Below are 21,237 nucleotides of genomic sequence, written 5' to 3'. Positions count from 1 at the left end.
TGAACACCAGGTTAGAGATCCGACTCCAGCAGCATCCGAGGTTCGTGACCTGCTCTTGCAACGTAACATTCATAAATCCCACTGTCTCAACCCAATCCCTTGCACTCGAGCTGCCAAAGAAAGACCATGTCAGAGATGCAGAGCTGGAGGAGCCCTGGCCCCTCAGATGGATTCAGTGCAGAGCTCTGGCTTTTAGGTACAGCCTGGCTCACCCATACGGTACGGTTGCAGCCGAAGCGCTGTTACACCCGCGGTACATGCTGTGGTCTCCAGATCCTTGCAGCTTGAACAGGAACACTGTTTTTCATCACGACACTGAAAGCCATTTTCTCCCATGCGGGCAATTCCCCGTCCAGCTCCGACTTTCCAGGCCCATCTCCCCAAGCCCCTGAGCAGGACAAGTAATCCCTGTGAGCATCTTCACAAGAAAAAGGGGTGGCCAGGAGGGAGGAGGGGTGTGTGGGGGTGTATTTCACTTCGTCTGGGGGCAGATGAAGTTACAGCGCGCCCGCCCCCTCCCCGGGCCCCGCAGCGCCCCCGCGCCCCCTTGAGCGGCCGCCCGCGGGCAGCGCCCCCTGGCGGCGGGGCGGTCTGCGGGCGGCGGCGGGCGGCGCGGTGAGCCGGGCCGGGGCGAGCGGCGGGGCGAGCCCGGCGCTGAGCTCACCTCCCTCCCTCCGCCCGCCTCCCCTCCCTCCTCCTCCTCCCTCCCTCCCTCCCTCCTCCCTCCCTCCTCCTCCTCCTCCCGCGCCCAGCCTGCAGCCGGGATCTCAGTATTATGGCATCGAGGAGAATGGAGACCAAACCCGTGATAACGTGTCTGAAAACCCTCCTCATCATCTACTCCTTCGTCTTCTGGGTGAGTGCGGCGCGGCGCGGCGGGGCGCGGCGCGGACACCGGCCGGTCCACGGGCAGGGCCCGGCACCCCTACGGCGGCCGTGGCCCCCACCTGCCCGGGGCGGGCGGCGGGCGCAGGGGCTCCGCAGCGCGGCTCCGCCGGGCTGGCACCGATGTGCCGTGCGGGGACGGAGCCCTGTCGATGCCGGAAGATACGTGTGTGCATACACAGAGAGAGAGAGAGACCGGGAGATGCGCACACGTATATAGAAAATAATAAATTTTTTTGCCTCTTCTTGCGGCGGTCAGATACCCCCGCGGGGAAGTTGCAGGGGTCTCCCCCGCCGCCGCGATGGCCGCCCCCTCCCTGCCGCCCCCCCGGCCGGCTGAGCGGGGAATGGGGACTGCGGGGCGGCCCCGCCGCCCGTCACCCCGCTGCCGGCCGCATCCCCGGCCCGCTGCGGGGCCCGGCGGGGTGCAGCCCCCGTGCCCGCTCCCCGAACCACCCCCCCCGGCCTTTACCTGGGCGCTGATCTCCACCGCCGCCCGGTGTATCCGCCGCGCTGCGTTTCGTAACCCGGCTCAGGCTCCCGTAAACCATTTTTGTGACCCAGATACATTAATTGAGTTGCAGTGATTGACTGACGGGGAGCCGGGTTTTTCAGGCGACCCCGGGGGCTGGAGGTTTTCGCAGCGTCCCGGCCTGTTACTCAGCAGATCCCTGGCATGAGCAGCGGCTTGTGGCGGCAATCTACAGATTAAAGACCTTTTAATGGTACATGGTGACAACATACGATAATGGCCCCACTGTGTGCTGTTAGAGACCGTAATCTGCACATCATTGATACAGTACACTGAAGCGAATTTGTCACTTCCTAGCAAGGGAAGCTGGATTGTGTATTGTCGTTTTAATAGCTTTATGCTGTGAGAAGCGTCTCTGAGACTGAGCAACTCAAATTTTCATCATTCTGCTTAAAAATGCATTCTAAACAAAGAATTGCTTATTCATGGCAATAACGTTTTACATCTTGATAGTGAACATATGACTTTAACTGTTTCAACTTTAACTTTCTTTTTCTTTTTTTTTTTAAAAAAAAGCATAATCAAAAGTCATTTCGATAATCCATACTTACGGCAGTACTGCTGTGTTACTGACCCCACCACCCCCGGCATTTAACAGACACCCCCCTACCTCCCCCCCCCCCTTTTTTTTTTAACAATTTTGGTGGTAACCGCAGCAGATGTGTTTGATGACTGAAATGGATAGGAAGCTGGAATCGTCTGTTGTTTTTTTGTTGGCAAGTAGATCCTTCATGCTAGTCTCAAGGAGGTAGGTTGCTAAGTTTATACACTTGCCACAGTTTCAAGATTCGTCCTTTCCAGTCCTCTGTTCTCAAGAGATCTTTAAGAAACCCCTCTTCTTTCTGTGATTAATGAGCAACTGCAGGAGCTCTGGTAAATTCATGGTATCTTTTTCAAATTGCGTCTTTTTTAAAAGCGACCGCTGTATCTGCTGTAGCCTGAATAAAGAGAGGACTTAAGTCAGCATGCCCGTTGAGCTAGCACATTTCACAAATGCTAATCTCATTAAAAAAGAGAGAATTGTACATTGAGCCAAGCAGCTGGCTAAGGGCATTTGCGCCGTAGGCTGTCGTGATGCCAGGCCAGGTTGACAGCTGAGACCTCGTAGGGTAAATAACACATCTGAGCTCTGGTGTGGGCTACAGCAATGCATCTGTGCTGGTGGGGTGCTCCAGTGCAAATTCTTTTCCTCTGAACTGACTGTCAGGCTCCCGTGTGTCCCAGTCTTCTCCAAGGGCATTGCCCACTAGTGTGGCTCTTCCAGTTACTTAACACTCAACAGCTGTCAGAGCGTTCATCTGTCCTCTTCCTTGAGCCTGGAAAAGGAAGAAGAAAATAAATGGTTGGAGACAGAATCCTTTAACCATGAGCAAAAGAGAATGAATTTCTTTTCCATCATGCTTGCTGTTGCATCTGGTTTCACAAGGAACCAACCTAGGGCCACCTAGACAGCTCTCAGTGGGAGAAGACAACAAAGGTCTTGGTAAAGGTCCGGAGCAGTTGACAGCAGACCCTAAGTCTTTGTCAGTTGTTCTTCCTTATAGCACAGGAGAACAAAAGCTAATTGACATTTTTGGCCCCTTTCTGGGCTTTGAATCAACCCATTTAGTATAAATTGGAGCAGGCTGCACCTATTGCCATGAGTAAAGCAGAAACATGCAATCTGGCCATATCCTTGTTTCCTTTTTACAGGCAAGTTTGAGAGCTGAGGGATGTGCAGAGTTGTCTCAACCCTCCTCTCTTATTTTCTGGGATGCCCTTTGTACTCTCGCAAGATTTTGGCTCCAGAGTCAGCGTAACTCAAATTCGGTCCCTGTGAATTCTCAGAGCTGAAAATACAGAAGGAACTATTTAAAAAAATGGTTTCTTGGACTTATCTAAATACCAGAAGGAAACCATGCCAGTGCCACAAATGGCTGGTTTGTAGAATTTTATTCTGATGGCTTCCACACATTTTTTGGAGAGATTGTAAGCTTATTTCTGAAGGAGAAAGCCCTGTGTTGCTTAGCTGCAGTTTGTACAGGTTTTTTCTAGCAGTGGGGATGGAGTTGCAGTATAACACATGGAGGAAAGTCATCCTGTGACAGGGAGGTATGTGGTGAAAACCCTTCTGATATCTGGCCAGGTGGTTATGGATTCTGATGTGAGTGAACGGGGAGAGAAGATGCTTCTTTGAATCCAGTGAGCTGTTCTGAAATATCCAGAAGGACTTATCTGTGTTTACATTGTTTATAAAAAAAGAAAATCTGTGTACGCAGAACATTCCTATCATGAGTGATTATTTGTCAGGGTTAAACATGAATTGCATTTGTATCAATGGGTGAGATATATGTAGATGAAGGCTTTTAGTATAAGCATTAAATGAGGCTCCACTGACTACATGGGAGCTGCAGGGTGGTAATGAAGAGACATGGTTCATTCAAATTTCATACTGCGCAGCTTGCTCCCTTCCAAATAGGTTTTATTTAATGGTATTTGTTATTTTGATAGCTTCCTCTTCTCCTCCTCACCGCACTTCCCAACTTCTTTCCGTAAATGTATCAACATGGTAAAAAAATTCCATAAACAGAGATAACAAGCTTTTTATGTGCTCATATGTATTGTTATTCATAGTACACATTAAATGCCTAGGGTTACCGCTTTTGGTCCTTAAGGGACGTAGTAATAAAAATTCAACAGCCGTTTTTTTCCTAATCAGAATTCTGTACTGAATGCATCTGGTTTGGAACTAGTAGATTAAAAAAAGGCAATAAAAGCACTGCTTGGCTGTTAGCTTTTTTTTTTTTTTTTTTTTCCTTTTGGGTATCATAAATTGCTTGCTTGCATAGGAATCCAAGATATAACCTGTCTTGTTTTTAAGGGAAGGTGAATTTTGGATCAGAATTCAAAGTGAATTTTTCATAGGGAAGTGAAACATTTAAACACACCTCAGTACCTTATACTTATCTAGTTCTTCAGTGATCTTATGTCTTAATATGCTTGCATACTTAATATTTCATTGTAGGCTTTGAAATATATTTTGTTATCAATATAATATATAACAGCCTGACTCTGTGTTTTGAGAGGGAGTTTTAAGGGTACATGCGCTGGTTCTAAAAGTTATAGGGCTGCAGAAAATGTGTTTCATCTTCCATGCAAAGCTTGTTGTTGCCCTAAACAGGCACCATGGCAAAGTGATTAGCTTCCAATTTTAGGCCCTTTGAGACACCTGGCACTCAAATGAGCACGCTGTGTGTGCTGTCCTTCTGGAATGGGGCTTTTGTGCTGTTAATGCAATAAAAGTGTGTAAGCAGAGTTTCCATTCAGATATTTTTCCAAGGAGAATCACTGATCTGAAGAGCATCTTCTGACCAAGATCGATGTTTTGGAAACTAAGTTTGGTTCTTGGAACTTGGCTTGTCTTTTACTATGTGATAAAATCAGAACTAAGATACCTATTTGCAATACTAGTGGTTTAGTTTTAGAAGTTTTTATCACTTGGAAAATGGACCTGTGCATCCTGGTACAACCCCTTGGAGGTTAGCAGAGGGCAGGAGAGCCGTGAACCTGAGGGCGGTGCGACAGGTAAGAGTCGCTTGGTTGCGAGGCTACAGCTGGCGCTGTGATTTTAAAACAGCTTGAAATTGCATGTTTCCGTATCATTCGTCTTCTTTCAGCCAGTTCCTCTGATGGCTGTGGGAATCTGGTGTCACCAGCATGGATGGCTCAAGTGGTCTTAAGATGGCTCCATGAAGGACGAGTCAGGATCCCTCTGGCACAGGGGGGCATGGGGAGAGCTGGTGTCTGCTTTGGACAAGCAGTCCCCCATCTCCCCCTTCTCTCAGGCTTCCCTTGAAAGGAGGTCGGTGGGGGCGGGCTAGGAATGGCTGAGGCATCGGGGTGGGCAGCTCCCAGTCCTCACGCTGCAGTGGTACAGCGGAGGTCGCATTCGCCCACCGTTTAGGAAGCTCACAAAGCCTTTTTCTGGGAAGTGCATGAAACAAAGAGCAAGCGCGGTGGCCTGCTCTGTAACACAAATTTATGGCTGAACTGCTGACCCATCTTCAAATGCAGCCGTTTGAGCTGTGCATTATAATATGGATTAAATTTGCCTGTCCTTTTGAGTTACTAGTGGCATTAGTCATCTTCACTATGAATGTCCAGCTGGGTTGCTGAAATTACTGCTTTTTGCCTCAGAACTCCTTTCCAGAACTTCTTTCTGCATTGGTTTCTGCATGTGTCTGTTTTTTATAATATCTCTTACTTACCATGCTTATGTTTTTTGTTTTAAATTTTGTTAATATATGTTAGAAGACAGTTTTAAGGGAAATACTTTGAGAAATGTTTTAGCTTTCCCATGTGGCTTAAATTGCTCTATCTTTTGGTGGTTCCATTGACTGCAAAGTCATTATTGCTATATTTTTGCAGAGAGATCTTATTGTCTGTTCTTAAGTTACCTGAAATTCAGAAAAATTACACTCTCAAAAATGCACAATATCTCCATCATGATGGATTTGAAGTGCTCCATTGCTTAGGCACAAACCTCATGCAGTTGCCTCCTTAAGTCAGTTGCTGCCCGTTCTGTTCTCATAATGACATACATGAAAGATTAAAGATAGCGGTGTTCTCTTGTGAGCATAGCCCAAGGTGAATTCTGTTGGCTAAATAAATAACTAAATTTAAAAAAAAAAAAAAAAAAAAAAGAGAGAAGCTAGATGGTGTTTAAAAACATAGCTCCAGCGTCAGTTTTCTAAATTCCCTGTTGGGGTACTTACCCCACATGGCTTACTTTTGTGGGGTTTTTGGTGGGCTTTTTTTTGTTTTTATCACAGCTGTGATATAAAACCTCCTTAATGACAGTCCTAATGGAGGAGACCCATGCCAGCATAGCAGCTCTGGTAAACTTGAGTAAAGAGAGGATAAAGCCATGACTTCTACTTGTGCTGCGTTGCAAATGCTGGGCTGTTTCTCGCAGGTGTGCTGGGAGGAGGTGTGGGGCTGTCCCTGACTGCCCTCCCGGCCACCTGTGGGTGAGATGGCATGGGGGGAAAGCTGCCGTGTGGCGTCAGTTGTGCCTTCAGACATCGTGCGGATCTCATGCTGTTCTCCTCCTTGGCAGGGAACTGGGTTTACAAGTGTAGTCAGCTTGTGTATTTTGGAGCAGAGGAGTTGGCAAGTTGGTGTAGTTAGTTTTTGCCTTGTTGACGCCCGTTCATGTTCTGAAAATTGTGTGTGTATGGTACAAATTAGCATTGTACACATTGTACGCACACACACATTGTCATTTAAGGGAGTAATTGACTTTGCTGTTGGTTAAATGCTCCTTTTCTTGCTGTTTGTGTAATCATGATTATGTCTTGATGAGAAACCTGCTACAATGGAGTTTGTTTCTGGACAGTTCTCTAGTTTGGGGATGGTAACTTTTTCACATTAACAGGTCAGTTTGGACTGGTGAAGAGGGATAGTGGATGAACCTGAAGTGTTTCAGTTATTTTTGGGAAGACAGGATGCATTCATAAAACAATGTAAGTGGCAGAAGTCCTTGCTCTTCCACAGGTGATGGATAGGGGTGTGGTGGAGTACCGCTGTGTGTGTAGTAAACACTTTAGCTGTTTAGCGTTCACTCCTGCTCTAAGCAACCTGCTGTGTGGCCTAAATAGTGTAAATACAAATTCTAGGGAAGGGTTCTGAGGAGTCTTTGTTAGCACTTTTCTGTTGAAAAGGCAATAGAGTCCATTTTCTTGGATACTGGTTCATACCAGCCTTGCTCATCAAGGAAACTGAGGCAATTATCATAGCTAAACCAAGGGAATTTAAAATGGATCAAAAAATCGGATTTTATCTCTGATTATGTGACTACTTATCAATTATCTGTGTTGTCAGGGAGGTAAATTAGGTTACCTGGTACTGTTAGCTGTCTCCACCTCTGGATTTTTATCATCGTTTCTTCGATTGTTGCAACTGTCCTACAAATTTATGTGCCAATGAGTTAATAGGTGAGTATCTAGAAAAGCTCTTTGTGCATGTGAGCTTGCAGAACTATCTCCTTCAATCTTTCATGTGCTCTTTAAGTCCAATGATACTTGTTACAGAGACACCAGCTTTACTTTAGTACTGAATCTGTTCTGCATCCACCAGATCTGTGGGTGAAAATCCTGTTGACCTGTGTCTTGAAAACCTATGTGAATCTTTAGAATAAAATACAAGACTCCAGAGGTGAGTACAGAGAGTAAATGACAGTTAGTATAAAGCCATTTTTATTTGCATAATTTATTTCTTTAGGTTCATGACTTTTAATTAGCATTTAATCATCTCTTGGAGAATAGATCCTTCACATCAGTAGACCAGGCCTCTTTCCATCTTAGCTCTTTCACTGTGGTGGGCAGATGGCTTATATGTTCTGTCTTTATAACAGTTCTGGGTTATGAGAGGGAAGCATTAAAATTTCTCTTGTCCTAAAGGGACTCTGAAGCATGGCACACTCATGTCTTACTGGATTATCGTTATTTCATAGCTGAGCTGGTTCTTTGAGCTCTGGGAGTAGGCCACAGGATTTTTAGGAGCTGTAATAAAAGAATGGAAGTGATGTCGTTAATATTAATTTTGCTGTAATTTCCATGTAGTGTTTTGCAAGATGTTTTCCAGATGTTCTTTTTTCATCTATATGGTTCTGGAGACAGTGCTAAAATCCTTAAAGGAAGCAACTCCACTTTCCTCTCTGTTTCTTAGTTTCTCCATCTCCCTGAATTGCCATGCTGAGTTCAGATGGTGGCTGGTCACTATGTGATGCTCACAGTGACACCCTCCTGGAGGGCAGGCTGGATGCACCACAAGGCAAGAGGACTCTGTGGAGCAGCCCAAGCTAGGCAGAGGGCTGAAACTGTGTCTTGGCATCATTTATTTCTGGGAGTTATTTGCTGTGAGCTTTGAGAAAAGATTGGGTTTGTGTTGGGCTGCATGAGGATTTGGATGTATCAGGTTGAAATGTTCTTTTTTTTATATTCAAGCAGGTTTTTTTAAAGACTTTATTTGCTAGGAGAATGTGATGTGAGAATAATGAGGTGATGGACTTCATCTGCAAAAGTCTGTGAATCTTGGGAGCAGACCTAAGGAAAAGGTTGGAGTGTGTATATGGTGCAGCAGAGGAGGAGAAGAGAGAAGAGGGCAAAACCCTGTAAACATCGTAGGAAGAGGAGCACTTACATTTCCTTAAAACTGGGAAGTGAAGAAGCCTCTGTTGCATGACCCTTATAACCACTCAGTGCCTTAAAGCCTTTGAACAGAAATGAGCAGCTCAGACCTGCTGATGCCACAGGATTGAAGTTACTAGTGAAGTGAACAAGTTCTTCAGGGTCTTGTTCCTGGCCAGATTAGAGGTACTGCTTCAGAGAATATAGTACATGGGAACAGAAACTTGCACTGAATGCCACCAGCAAAGTCTGTTTACAGCTCACCCCCAGCACATGAGAAATTATTCTTATTGCAAGGACCTAGGTACATTCCCTGCAGCTGAAGTTTCAGCTAGACCATGCTAATTTAATCCTTTGGTAAGTTTTAAAAACATTTATCATTTGGACGGAGTTTCCAATGGGTTGGCCTCCATCTGGCAACAACTTTGAAGTGTTTAGAAAATTCCTTTCAGCATTTTTGGCAACAGAATATGAAAAAGTGCTCATTTTGTATGTTTCTAAAAATAAATGGGAGCTGTATCAAAACCTGAAATTTTTCCTGGAGGTAGTCTGCTCGGGGATGGAAACTCTCTGTAATTCAGGAAAACCTAAAAAAAATGAAGTTTTCAAGGAAAGAAGGATTTCCTGAATATGCCAGGTAACATCAACATTCTTTTTTGCAGCTGGACTTGAAAATTAAGGCCAGTTTATGACATCATAGGTTGTATCATGGCATGTGTTGAATCCATCCAATTAGGCAGAATGAAGGCTTGCCCTTTTGTGTATCTGTAGAGTCTGTTGGCATCAAAGTCATATCTGGGGCTTGGGGCCCAACCAGAGTTGAAAGTGTGTAGCAAAGGTGGGGACCCCAGGGTCAGCAGGCCCATGCTGTCTGCGAGGATGTACGCCTGGACTGAGATTTTTATCCACGTTAGAAGATAACCTAAAGACACATGACAGTGTGCAGCTTGCCTGGTGTTGTTCTACTCTGACCTCACCAAAGAAAATGCAGAGGACATTGTATACAGTTTATGGAAACATGTGCAGATCAATTCTGAAAGCTATTTGAGATTGAAAGACTGCTGCAAATTTCCTGTGGTGGAGGGGAGGGGAGGAAGGTCCCATGATTTCTCTTGTGTTCCCTGGGAGTTTTCTCCAAAGCATTTTCATTACAACTTGCTGTTGCAACCACTGCATCAAAAGACAATCAAAACACCAGAAATCTGCCAGGAAAGTTGTGTCTTTTATTCTTTCAAGAATAGGTTAAGATAAAAGAGAGGACACTTTCCAGGTGGGTATTAACAGAAGGAGAAAGATTAAAAGGTGGAAACTCAATCCTTCCGTATGAGGTTCACTTCAATAGTACTTAACATCTAACTGGCTCTAATTAGGCTTGGAATGATAACATAATTAAATGCCTGTCGCTTTCGTTTTCCTTTGAAAACAAAGAGGAAACAGAAATACAGATAGGTTACCCTTAGTACCTTGATGCTCTCCCTGATGGCTGCATCTCGTTGCTGGGATCATTTTTACTGCCTGTGCAGCAGCTGCCCTGTGTTGGATGTAGGACTTACTGCTCTGCGGCATGCAGTGATTGCAGACAGACTGTGATTCAATTTACCTGTAAAATAATGTATTATAGGAAGCCAGCAACTGATATTACTGTTTAGAGATATATTTTTTAATTCCTCTTGGTTTACAGATCGTTAATACTATGTTAGATCTGCTTTGTTGTATAGCTACGTCTTCGAGTCAGTTGAAGCAGACCTGATTTGCAGTTACTAGATAGTTGAAACCATCTTGTATATTATCTGGCATAGAGTTTCTCTTTCCAGTATACTTCAGGAAAAACTGCTGAGTTAAATTATGCAGGTCAAATGACCTAGAGGTTTAAATTGATCTCTCTTGTCCCAGAACAACTTACAGACCATCTGTGCATCACCTGCAGACTTTAGGGTTTTTTTGCACACGAGTACAGTTTAAAAACACCTGAAGAAAGAGACAGGACCTCAAGATGTCAGGGAGCTGGCTGTCAGGAGTATTTCAATATTATTTCCTGGAACATACAAGCCAAGCCCCAGTGTATTCCTTGCTTCCTGTTCTCATAAAGCAGGGGGTGATGCAAAGGGATTGGATCAGGATTTACTAATGGAAGGTCACACCTTTCAAAAAGAATAAAAATGTAGTTCATGGTGACAACATTACAGGTTTATTTTTGTCATGGCAGTAAGACTGGGGATGCATACAGCCTTTCTAGGAGGCAGCAAGACCTTGCTGTATTTACTGAGTATGCACAGGTTCTTTGTGCAAACTCTTGCTGGCAGGATGGGGCAACTCTTGCCTTTGCCCATGGCCTTGTAAGCAAATACTTTCCTATGGAAAAATACTCCTGTTTAAATCTTTCTCCTTTGATCTCCCTCCTTCGAAGTGATGCTTTTGCTGAGCATCCTCCCAGCGTGGAACAGGCAACTCAGTGCCTTCTGTCCCCCCGTGTGGTGCTGAGCTCACCCACCCTTGGCCATGCTTACCAGCGTGCTCACCAGAGCAGCATGCAAGACAGGACCATTGGTCTTTGCCCCATCGAGGTGGTCCCTCCTGCAAATGGGGGTCAACCAGCAGCTGCCCATCTGGGCGAGAACACTGCTGGGGTCTGCCCTGGATGTGGGGTGGGCTGTCCCGCTGTGCTTGCCTACCTGTGAAATTACAAGCTGCAGGAGATGTGCTGGACCAACCAGTGTGGTAATAAATGAATATTTCATCCAGCAATTGCATTATTTTCAACTGAAACCAGCAACAAAAATAAACCTCCCACTTCCAGGAGTTCTGTGTTTTGTAAGCAACAGCTAGTTGCTTTCTGACGTGGAAGATGGTTGTACTTAAAATAGGTACATCTGTGGGAGAGAGAATTTTCAGCTAGTGAAATTGTTCAAAATTATATGGAAAAGTTGCCTCAGATTCAGTGAGCTGGCATGATAAGCTTGTACTACTTATGCAGAGAAACAGGTGCTCTTTAACACAAAACAAACCTGGTCCCTGTCCTATGGAAACCTGAGCATGCTGCACCATAGCTATTTTTTAACAGAAGTATCAGATTTAAAGTGTTCCCTCCCCCCTCGTTTACTAACCTCAGATTGCCAGGGGACTGGACAGGATTAACCCCTGTACCCTGAAATATATCCAGTATAAAAGCAAGGAGATGGGCTGTTTCCTAGACTGCACTAGATTCCTAGTGCAATCCCCAAATAATCAAGAATATAACTGTGCCACGACCACTTAGTTGATTTATTCTTTTAATTTAATGAAGTGCTTGGCTTTGCAGTTTCATGCCAGATGTTAGACCAGAAAGACTTCCTATTTCTTCCAGCACCAGTGAATATGTAAAATATGTAAAATGGCAGACCTCTAAGTCTGAAGGATATCAAGAAGAATTTCATGCTAAGTCTTTGCTCCTAGGCAATCAATCAAGCTATTAATGATATAAAAATAAGAGCCAACTCATGAGTGAGAAACAGACACTTAACCAGTTTTTCTTATAGTACCATTCAGCAGCCAATCAGTTGTGGACCCAAGCCCAAGTCTGTGTGGCAGTAACATTTGCCTTCTGAAAGCATAATTGCTCTATATCATATGTTAGTGCAATACTGGTAAGAAAAAGGGTATGATATAAAAAGACATTTTAAGAAGAATTAAATCAGCTGAGGCTGATGAGTACATGTGGGTGGACTGTGCTTTGTCCATACGAAATGTATCTTGCAAAGTCATCTTGCTCTGCTTAAAATCGGTGGGAACCATATATGACTAGACTGTCTTATGCATCCATCTGATTGTTTTTGAAACACTCGTGCTTAATATTCAGGTTTGGTGAAACAGAAGGTTGTTCTGGCTTGGATCCCACAGAATTCCCATAGAGTTGGGATTGGGAGGGTTTATCACTCATTTTTGTGCTGGATAAACCTTTTTTCCTTCCTCTGTCAAGACAGAAGACTTGTTAAGTTCTGCCTTCTGTCTCTAGACTTGCTTTGGTTGATCTTTGATTTTGCAGCAGAATGTCATTCCTCAAGAAGATGTGCTTTCCTCCAGTATGGTGGTTCACTGAAGTTAGAGGGACCCCAAAGGAGGTAGAATTGCATTTAAAATCTTTCAACTTCTATAAAAACAAAGCCTAAACTAAAGAAAGTGAAAGCAAAAGGCTCGATCTGTAGATATGTTGATGAGATCACACGTGAGTCAGCTGGTGGATGAATAAACGCTGAGTATTATGGCCAGCATCAGAGGGCATGGCAGAGTGCACGTTGTTTGGAGTAAATTCAGAAAAAAATGGAGCCTAGCAGCTCCCTGTATGTTGACAAGGTGGTGTTTTTTTACATTGACAGTTGTGTATTATGTTTTCTCCGTTCTTCAAATACTGTTGTTCTTAAGAAACATTATGTAATTACATATGGGAAAACTAAATCTTCAGATTTATTTACCAGTGGTAGTCCTTAAAAAATAATAGTTGACATGCCCATTTTATAGACTGAGACACTGATGCAAGTCAAGCCATATGTCTGAGGAACAGTTTGGTCAAATTTGGCACAGCTGTGAATCAGTTATTTTAAGTCCATGACTGTAATAATGATTACTTTTTAGCACTCACTTTGACATCTTACTTCAACTGCAGGAATAGCAAGCTGAAATAAAAATTGCATTTTACCTGTGTTAAGGTAGCTTGTAGAGTATGGAATTATTTCTGAGAAGTCTAATGAATACTGCTTGTGGAAAGCGATTATTGGATGGAGCAGCTGGCTGTATCTGAACTATGAAATTGGTAGGCCATGATGCTTTATTATGAAGTTGCACACACACTGGACTGCAAAAAGCGTTTCAGGTTGCCCAGTGTTGTGGGAGAGGGAGCAGAGATGCTGGTGTATGACAGCAGGACACCCAGGTGAGTGGGCTTCCATAGCTGCGAATGACCCAGGCAACTTTCCTGACTTCATAGATCAGGCAAGCCCTTTTGTGAGAAAAAAATAATTTCCACTCATGCAGAGCATAGGGGGGATAATTTTCCTTCAAGGAAATAAGTGCACATTTCCGCTGATTGATATCTACCTCTGTTTTGAAAGATCATCTGTCTGGAGAGCAAGCATGCTGACATGCTTATTCCAAAGGAAGAAAACTCAGTGGGCCTACTTAAGAATGTCCTCATCCTCTTCATGCTAAGTGTCAGTGATCTGTTATCTCCATCGTGTGTTATCTCCGTGGTGTGTACAAAGTGTGGCAAATAGGATCAAGTTTAAATGTTGACCTCCAGTACAAACTAGTTTGCTTACTTTTACCCTGCTGTGGCCGTGAAGATACGGAGAAAGATTTTGCTAACATGGAGCTCTGGTTAAAGACCAGTATGCAGAATTTTGTGATTTGTGAATTCTGCCAGATTTTCTGAGTGAAATTGTCAAGTGGTCCTAATAATTGGACTGACTCCTTAACTGAAGAAGGACTTCCCTCTAATTTACTCGTGCAGTGGATGCAATGACAGCTGTGAAGACTTATTAGCAGTTTTATTTGCTAAATTTTAATCGGACAGCTACAGAGTACAGTCCACATGGGGATGGAAGCTCCGAGGAGTCTGCTTGAGTGCAGGAGAAGTGCACTAGCACCCACTAGGGATGAGCCTGAGTTGTGTTGGTAAGGACAGAGTGGGCTTCCCAAGCTGCCATTTAAGGCACGTTGTGAGGATAAGCGTTTCAGGTAACCTACTGCTCAGAAGAAACATTTAGTTTGGTGATTTCTTCAAAAAGGGAGTTTGTTCATGCTGAGAGTCTCTTTTGTAGCCTGTACTGTAGGTCTGTGCTTTCTCCCACACCCCAGTGAGGCCCTTCTGGAAGAAGTTAATGCTGGTTGCCCTTGGTTTTCTGTCAGAGTTAAATTAAGTTTTTTCACTAGATGTAGAGTAAGGTGTATTTTGTTGTTTGGTGGATGTAGGTGGGGACGGCTCATGGAAAGAAATGACCATTCCTCTTAGTGTGCATCTTGAATCTGAGTGGGTTTGGGTGAATGGCAGGCTGGTTTTCTTCTGATGGATTCCTGTGCAATTTTATCTTAATGTCTTTTGTAATGGCCATTGCTCAGCTGGTCAGGCTGAGAGCAGAGGAGAGTAGTTCAGAGCAGTCACCACTGCCTTGGTCTTATCCTCTTGAATGGCCTGGTGAACGAGAGGGGAAAGGTCTCAGCGGGGACTCAGCAAAGGGTCATTAATTTCTCTGGCATTCCTGGACCTTGCTACCTAAAAAAAGAGAATTTTCAGGTAAGCTACAGCATGATTTTTGTTTTTCACTTCTTCTCCATAAGTGGTATCGTGTACAGACAGAGACAGGCCTGTGGCTTAGTTCATGATTTGGTATCTTTTATCCCCTTATTTGGTGCAGTTTAAATTACAGTTTTCAGATGGCAAATTATGAGTTGCTTAGGAAAGACTTCTTAATGCCATTTTTGTTGGCAGTTTATTTTATCCTTTTCATGTAAGTAGTATCAGTCTAGTATCTAGTGGAGCTGCCTGCTAAGCAGTAACAGATGGCCCATGCTAGCTAGGACAGGAAAGATCATAGGGGTAGGAGCCAGTGTTACGTGCATATGTGTTTTGGATTGCATCATAAATGTTTCCCAGGAGGGAGCACAGCTGGCACTGGAATTGAGGAAATCTGATTTTGGGTATTCTTTATTCCAAGTCTTGGCATACCTGAAAAATAACGTATGTGGTTCGTGTTGGGCTATATCAATAATATAGAAATTATACCCCTTCTTGGATAAAATCGCTGTGCTTGCTGGTTTTCTCCTTTTTTGGGGGCTTATCCTATAATCAAAAGTACTGTGTGAGAAAGTATACGGAAGAGAGCATCCAGTTCCATTATGTAATTTTTCTTCCATGTATGCTCTACCACAGGATGGCCTTAAAATGTAGTAACAAATGCAAAACTGAAGGAGGAAAAGCAGAATTAGTTGTAGACATTTCAGACCAGTTTTTCCAACACTAGCTTTACTCCTGCACTAAAATGCTTAGGTACTATGATGGGCGAAAGACCAACGAGGAGAAGGGGATGTGTGTCAGAAAGTGGCTGCCTTGCAGAGCTCCTATTCTGGGACTGTCTCTTAACACTGGGCTGGCAGCATCCTCCACACTGCGGCTTGGTTTTCATCTGTAGCAATAGGCACATCTCTTAAGGGGTCAGGGAAAAAGCGTGCATGAAGAGACCTGTGATCTTAAACATAGCCTGTGGAGGTAAATCTTTGTTTCTGCTAAGGTGGCTAAGGCTTAGCCACAACCACTGAAATTACAGCTTGCTTTGTATACTGTATTATGTTGGATGTTTCTCAAGGCACCGTCAGGCAAAGGCCAAGAGATCCTAGATGTGGTCATGTGATTATGACTTGGTAGATCAGGCCTTTCAGAGGGCTTTCACCGTATATATTGATATCTGTTTCTTCTTGACACTAAGAAACCATGTATCTAGGAGGCATGAAACTGCCCCTTTTCACATGAATAAAAATGGGAGAAACTTCTTACTGAAAAATTCCCCATCAGACATGGGAAAATTTTCGCTTTGTGGGTTTGGGGTTTTTTTGTGGTTGTTTTTGTCCTAGGAGCTTCCCATGCCAATCTAGTTTAGAAAGTAATACTTAATTAATTTCTTCCCCTGCCACAGTTCTGAACTTAAATCCTTCTCCTTCCCCCCAGATGGACAGAGTCTAATCAGTCCTTGCTTCATGTAAGGTAACTAGAGCTTATGCCAACCATGGGATGATGTAATATTCTGACTTCTTTTCTCAACGATAGGATAATAACTGGTAGTAGATAAAACACATTACAAGTGCCCAGAGAAAGACGTGGAAGATGACCTAATCCTGTCAGGGTGAGACCTTATCTTTGGGCAGCTCAGCAAAGGGGAAGACACTTCTCAGCCTGGCCTGGAAGCATTTGTCTCACAACTTAGCTTATGAAAGTTGCACTTTCCTAAGTGCTGCATCACTGCAATGACAAGAGTTCCTGCTGTCTTGACATGTGTCTTTTTAGCATAAGCAGAAAAGGTTGCCAGTGTGTTACGAAAAGATCCATGATGAATTGCCCTGGGAGAGAAGAGGAAACCAAGTAAGGTAGTGAAAAACTCCTCCTCTGCCCCTGCCCCATGTACACACACTTGTTGAGTCTGCATGGGCTCACTTAGAAGCTTGTATAATCATTCGAGAAATAGAGAGATACAAGTGGTACATCTGGAGCCTCTTGCCAAAGTAACACAGGACTTCTTATTTTGGAAACTGCCTTTGCTTCATTTAAAGCATCTTTTGCCTCATTTGGTGTTAAAGTAATCTCAAAGGTAATTAAAGCCTTCTTTGTGCTGTTCTGTGTTTGTGAACTTGTTTTCTTCCATAGAAGGTCAGTTGCCTTGAAGCAGTCATTTCAGCTTGTAGAAATGAATAGCTCTCAGGACTCTAGTGACCATACTGCCTTCTGCTGAGTTTCCAAGGAAGGGGCTGAGGTATTTCAGAAATTTCTCTTCCAGGTGGTCACAGGATTCCACCATAAAGATCTCTGGTTCAGTCAGATTTCTTCCCAACCTGCCTGCTTGTGGTAGCAAGACTCTTCTGCATATGTTCAGCACTAGAAAGTCAGAGTGGTTCTCTTCATGGTGGACTAAAAGCCCTTCTTTAGTATGATGTGAGTCCCCTGGTCAATGCTGTCACAAAACCAACCATGTTTAACAGACTTTTCCTTATCCTTTCACTTTCACCTCATTGGCCTGAAGCTGGAAGGTCGTTTCAATGCTCATTCTGTCTAAAGAAAAGTAGCCTCTGTCATCTGCTTTAGGAACATTTCCATCTTGGGCATATGCAAGCCAACCACATGGTCTTTGTGTGATACATCTGCAAAATCCTATTTCTGGGTACAGCCTTCTGAGAGTAATACTGTGCTAGGCTCTTAGTTTGGCAGAAACCAGCTCAAATATAAAGAAGGTCCAAACTTGAAAGGAATCAGGACTGCAAAGCCATTCTTTGTAAAGGCAGTGGAGCTATGTCTCAGCTAGACCTGTCTTCCTAGCACAGTGTAGTACTGCTTGGAGGTACCTGGGTCATGGAAGTAATGTGGTCATGAATAAAGGTGGACTCTTCCCTGCTTCTCAAAAGCTCACTGGCTGCAGACCAGGGATACACAGATTTGACTTCGTTGGTTTTGGTCATACAGCTGCTCCACAGTGCTGTGTTGTGCACTGTAGATGTGTCCTAGATGTCCCTAATCTAAACTCTCCACAATGTCTGAACTTCTGGGTTTTGTGAAGACACCTCATAGACAGATGGGAGTGCTTTTGCAGTGCAGTGAAGTGGTATTCAGCTGTTCGGGGAGATGGGTTATTCATATATATATATGTAATTTTTTTTTTCTCACCAGAAGCAAATTATTCTATAATTTATCTAATAAATCAGAGGATTTTAAAAAATTTTGTGGGTGAGTTGGGGTTTTTTTTCAGTTTATTCAGAATTCCTCAACACAGTATAGATAAATTGCTACAGAGTTCTTACCGGGAATTTATTTTCCCTTATGAATTGACCAGGTTAAGAACTCAGACAAGTTTGCATCTCTTATGGGAGCTAAAACTGCTGCAGAATATTTTCAGAACAGTGAACTTAAATGGTCACCCCAGTCCCATGCTCTGCTTTTTCACCCATGGTCTTGTTTGCAGAGACAGGACTAGAAAACATTGTTGGTCTTTCAGGGGAAGAAAAGATGAGTTTGTCTCTACTTATTCCAGGAGCCCCAGCATACATGGCTGTGCAGAATGGTTGAATGCATTTATGCTTAATGGAGGTGACAGCTGAGTCTTTTCTGGCTCTCCCATTCTCTGTTAGCTCTGTGATGGAGTGTCATGGCATACCTTGTGGAAAACAGCAAAGGAAGGAGCACCTGCTTTTCTACCTAAGCTGCTGAAGGGATCAACATATTTAATGCCAACTCTCCCTTGCACTTCTCTCCTTAAGCTCTGCTCTTGAGAAATAGCTCATTAATTTGTTAGCAGCCTGGTGAGGAAGGAGGGGGTGAAAAGCCATTAACAAATTAATTTGGTCCAGGTCAAGTCTCCCCATAGCAGTCAGGAGCCTGATCTTTTCCTCCTTGTTCCAGCAGGGAGATCAGGAGCTGGATGGTGAGGAAGATGCCTCCCTGTTGTGCCGTACAGTAGTTTCACTGCTGCTCATACACTGGCTGCTATACCTCTTCTTGATGGACATGAGAAGTTACCTAAGAAATGATGCTAAGGGCTGCATAGCTTACACAAATTCCAAATTTAGGGACCACCTTCCTCCCAAAACTTCACACCAGAGTTTAAATGTAGTACCTTTCTTTCCTTTTCAAAGATCCATGTGTATATCACAAGTTGACAGACAAAAAGATCTTTATAATAAAACTTTGACCTCATAAATCAGCTTTGCAGGTAGATAGAAATTGGCGGGTTCCTTTTGCGTGGGCTTGGCAAGCACTGCTAGAGGAAAAGACAGCTAATTACCTGCTTAGGAAGGAGAATACTGGTGTTGTAACACCATCCATTGCTGATCTTTTCTCTAGCTCACTGGTGAGGTGTGTTACAATGAATCATGAACTTTTTACCTGACTTTGAAAATGGTAAGAAAACCACAGGATGACTGTAACATGTAAAGGTTTGCAGTTGGTTCCTGTTGTAGGAAGACATTGAGGATTTTCACATTATTACTGCATATTTCAAACTAGGAAGAGGAAATGAGGGTGCCTGTAAAGACAGAAGATTTTACTATGCTTTGTATTCTAGAAAACTATATGTGAAAGATGAGTCATCTAGAAGATGGGAAGAATTTAGGTAACTTGATTTCTGATGACATAGATATTTAAAAGAAGATATACTCTAGCATGGGTTGTTTTGAAACTTTGTTTATGAAGTGCTAGTTAACTCACAAGTACCATACTACTGAAGTTTTATATGTCTTTGCTCCTGACATACCTACCAGTGTTTCTGCAGCACATCTGGGTTGCATGTTCAAGCCTTCTGGCTTCAGGAATAGAAAGACAAATGGTTAACAGTTGGTGAAGTGCCTAATGATAAAATGGTATTCATATGTATATCTAACCTAAATAATAATAACAGCAATAATACTGAAGTGTTTGGAAGTGATACTGAAGTTCAAAATTCACTCTGCTGCTAATGCCTCTAGGTTATGTTCTGGTAGAATAAAGCAAGAAAGCATTTATCCCATTCTTAGTACATCTCTTTGGCTAACCAGCAGGTTCCCTCTGTCCCATCAGTGGTCCCTTCCCAGACAGCCCATGAAGCTTGCCCGATGTGGACAAGAAGCAAGTCGACATCAGCCTGTCAGCCTTGCGCAGTGGGGTGACACACATCCCGGGTGTCAGTGGGGTATGAGGGATAGACCTGCAGCATTTGTCTTTTGATGTAAGGGTAGCCACGTTTAATAGATACGTTTAAGCGGTCTTCCCTCATCCCTCAAATGTTTCACCTTGATGGCTGCCTGTTCTCTTCAGTTTCCTTTCAGACAGGCTCCCATGCTTTGGGATCCTTCTTTTGGAGAAGGGTAGTAGATTTATTTGGCTGTTGTGATGACCACTGATATCTCTGGTCATCACATTGCTAAGGCAGTGCTATTTCACCACCAATATGGTCCAGTCTCTTTCCTAGGCAATAAATAGCTTGTTTTTAAAGAATCCCTACTGCTACCTCCCTTTCACCGGGCAGCTAGTGTGTTGGCATTCTCATTTAAAACCAAACACTCCAGTCCCCCCACCTTAGTCTGTATCACGTGTTTCAGACTTCCACCATCTTATGTACAAGTATATACATGTGTTCTGGTTCCAAACTTTCCCAAGTATTTTTTAAATGTGACAGTTTATTCAGACTTCTCTTTGTTTTTCCCCCTCTGCATTCTGCCAGCTCCTGTCCTGTACCCAGCTTGAAACTGCAGAGATTTTATGATCTGGTCCACAGGGAATGCAACAGCCTAAACACTGTGTGCTTTTGTACTTCCCCATTGCCTTTCATTTAAAAACTTCTGGTGAAATCATCTCTCTCTCTTTTTGTTATTTTTTTCCCCCACCCAGTTTAAAGGTTTCACATGTTTTTAGTTTGTTTAAGATGAACCTGCTTTCCTCTCTGCAGGCTCCCTCTGTCTGGAATTCTACCCAGCTCATCAGGAGTCCGAATGCTGCTGGGGCTTTTAGGCTGTAGTACAGTCTTGGGGTCCAAGCACTCACTGCAGGCTGTTTTCCCTGTGATTTTACCCTTTTTCAGCATTTTTTGAGAGTTATATGTTGGAGGGGGATCTCCCTTTTGGGTGCTGCTAACATGGGGAAGGGCAGCTGCACTGCAGTGGCAGTGGATCTGGCTGCAGGGCAAGGGGGGTTTATGCCAGTGCTGAATAGCACGACCATGCTAAATCCATCCTGTGCCAGCTGTATCTTGGGTTTGTAATGCTTTCCCAAAGGCCACAGTTATTTACTGGGTACAGTCAGTACGGCCGCCTGCCCTGCCCTCCTCATCACCTGCGCCCTGGAGGACAGCCTTGCTCATCCTCTCACTCAATTCCCCACTCTGCCCTTGAGATGCTTTGGGGTTTTTTTGGTTGGTTGTTTGTTTGCTTGGTTTTTTTTCCCCCTACATT

General features: G+C 43.8%; 1 protein-coding gene across 1 annotated transcript in view; it reads left to right on the top strand.

The window, feature by feature from the left end:
- Positions 1-686: 686 nt before the first annotated feature.
- TSPAN7 (tetraspanin 7) overlaps positions 687-21,237 on the top strand; it is a 104,157-nt gene continuing 83,606 nt past the window's right edge. The window contains exon 1 of the mRNA XM_074905335.1: positions 687-856. Within this exon, the coding sequence (XP_074761436.1) occupies positions 776-856 (81 nt within the window). The 5' untranslated portion in view covers positions 687-775. The remainder of the gene's footprint in view (positions 857-21,237) is intronic.

This window comes from Athene noctua, chromosome 1 (assembly GCF_965140245.1).
Source record: "Athene noctua chromosome 1, bAthNoc1.hap1.1, whole genome shotgun sequence".
Classification (NCBI taxonomy): domain Eukaryota; kingdom Metazoa; phylum Chordata; class Aves; order Strigiformes; family Strigidae; genus Athene; species Athene noctua.
The sequence above is the reverse complement of the archived record's forward strand: the minus strand, read 5'-3'. Positions and strand labels throughout refer to the sequence as shown.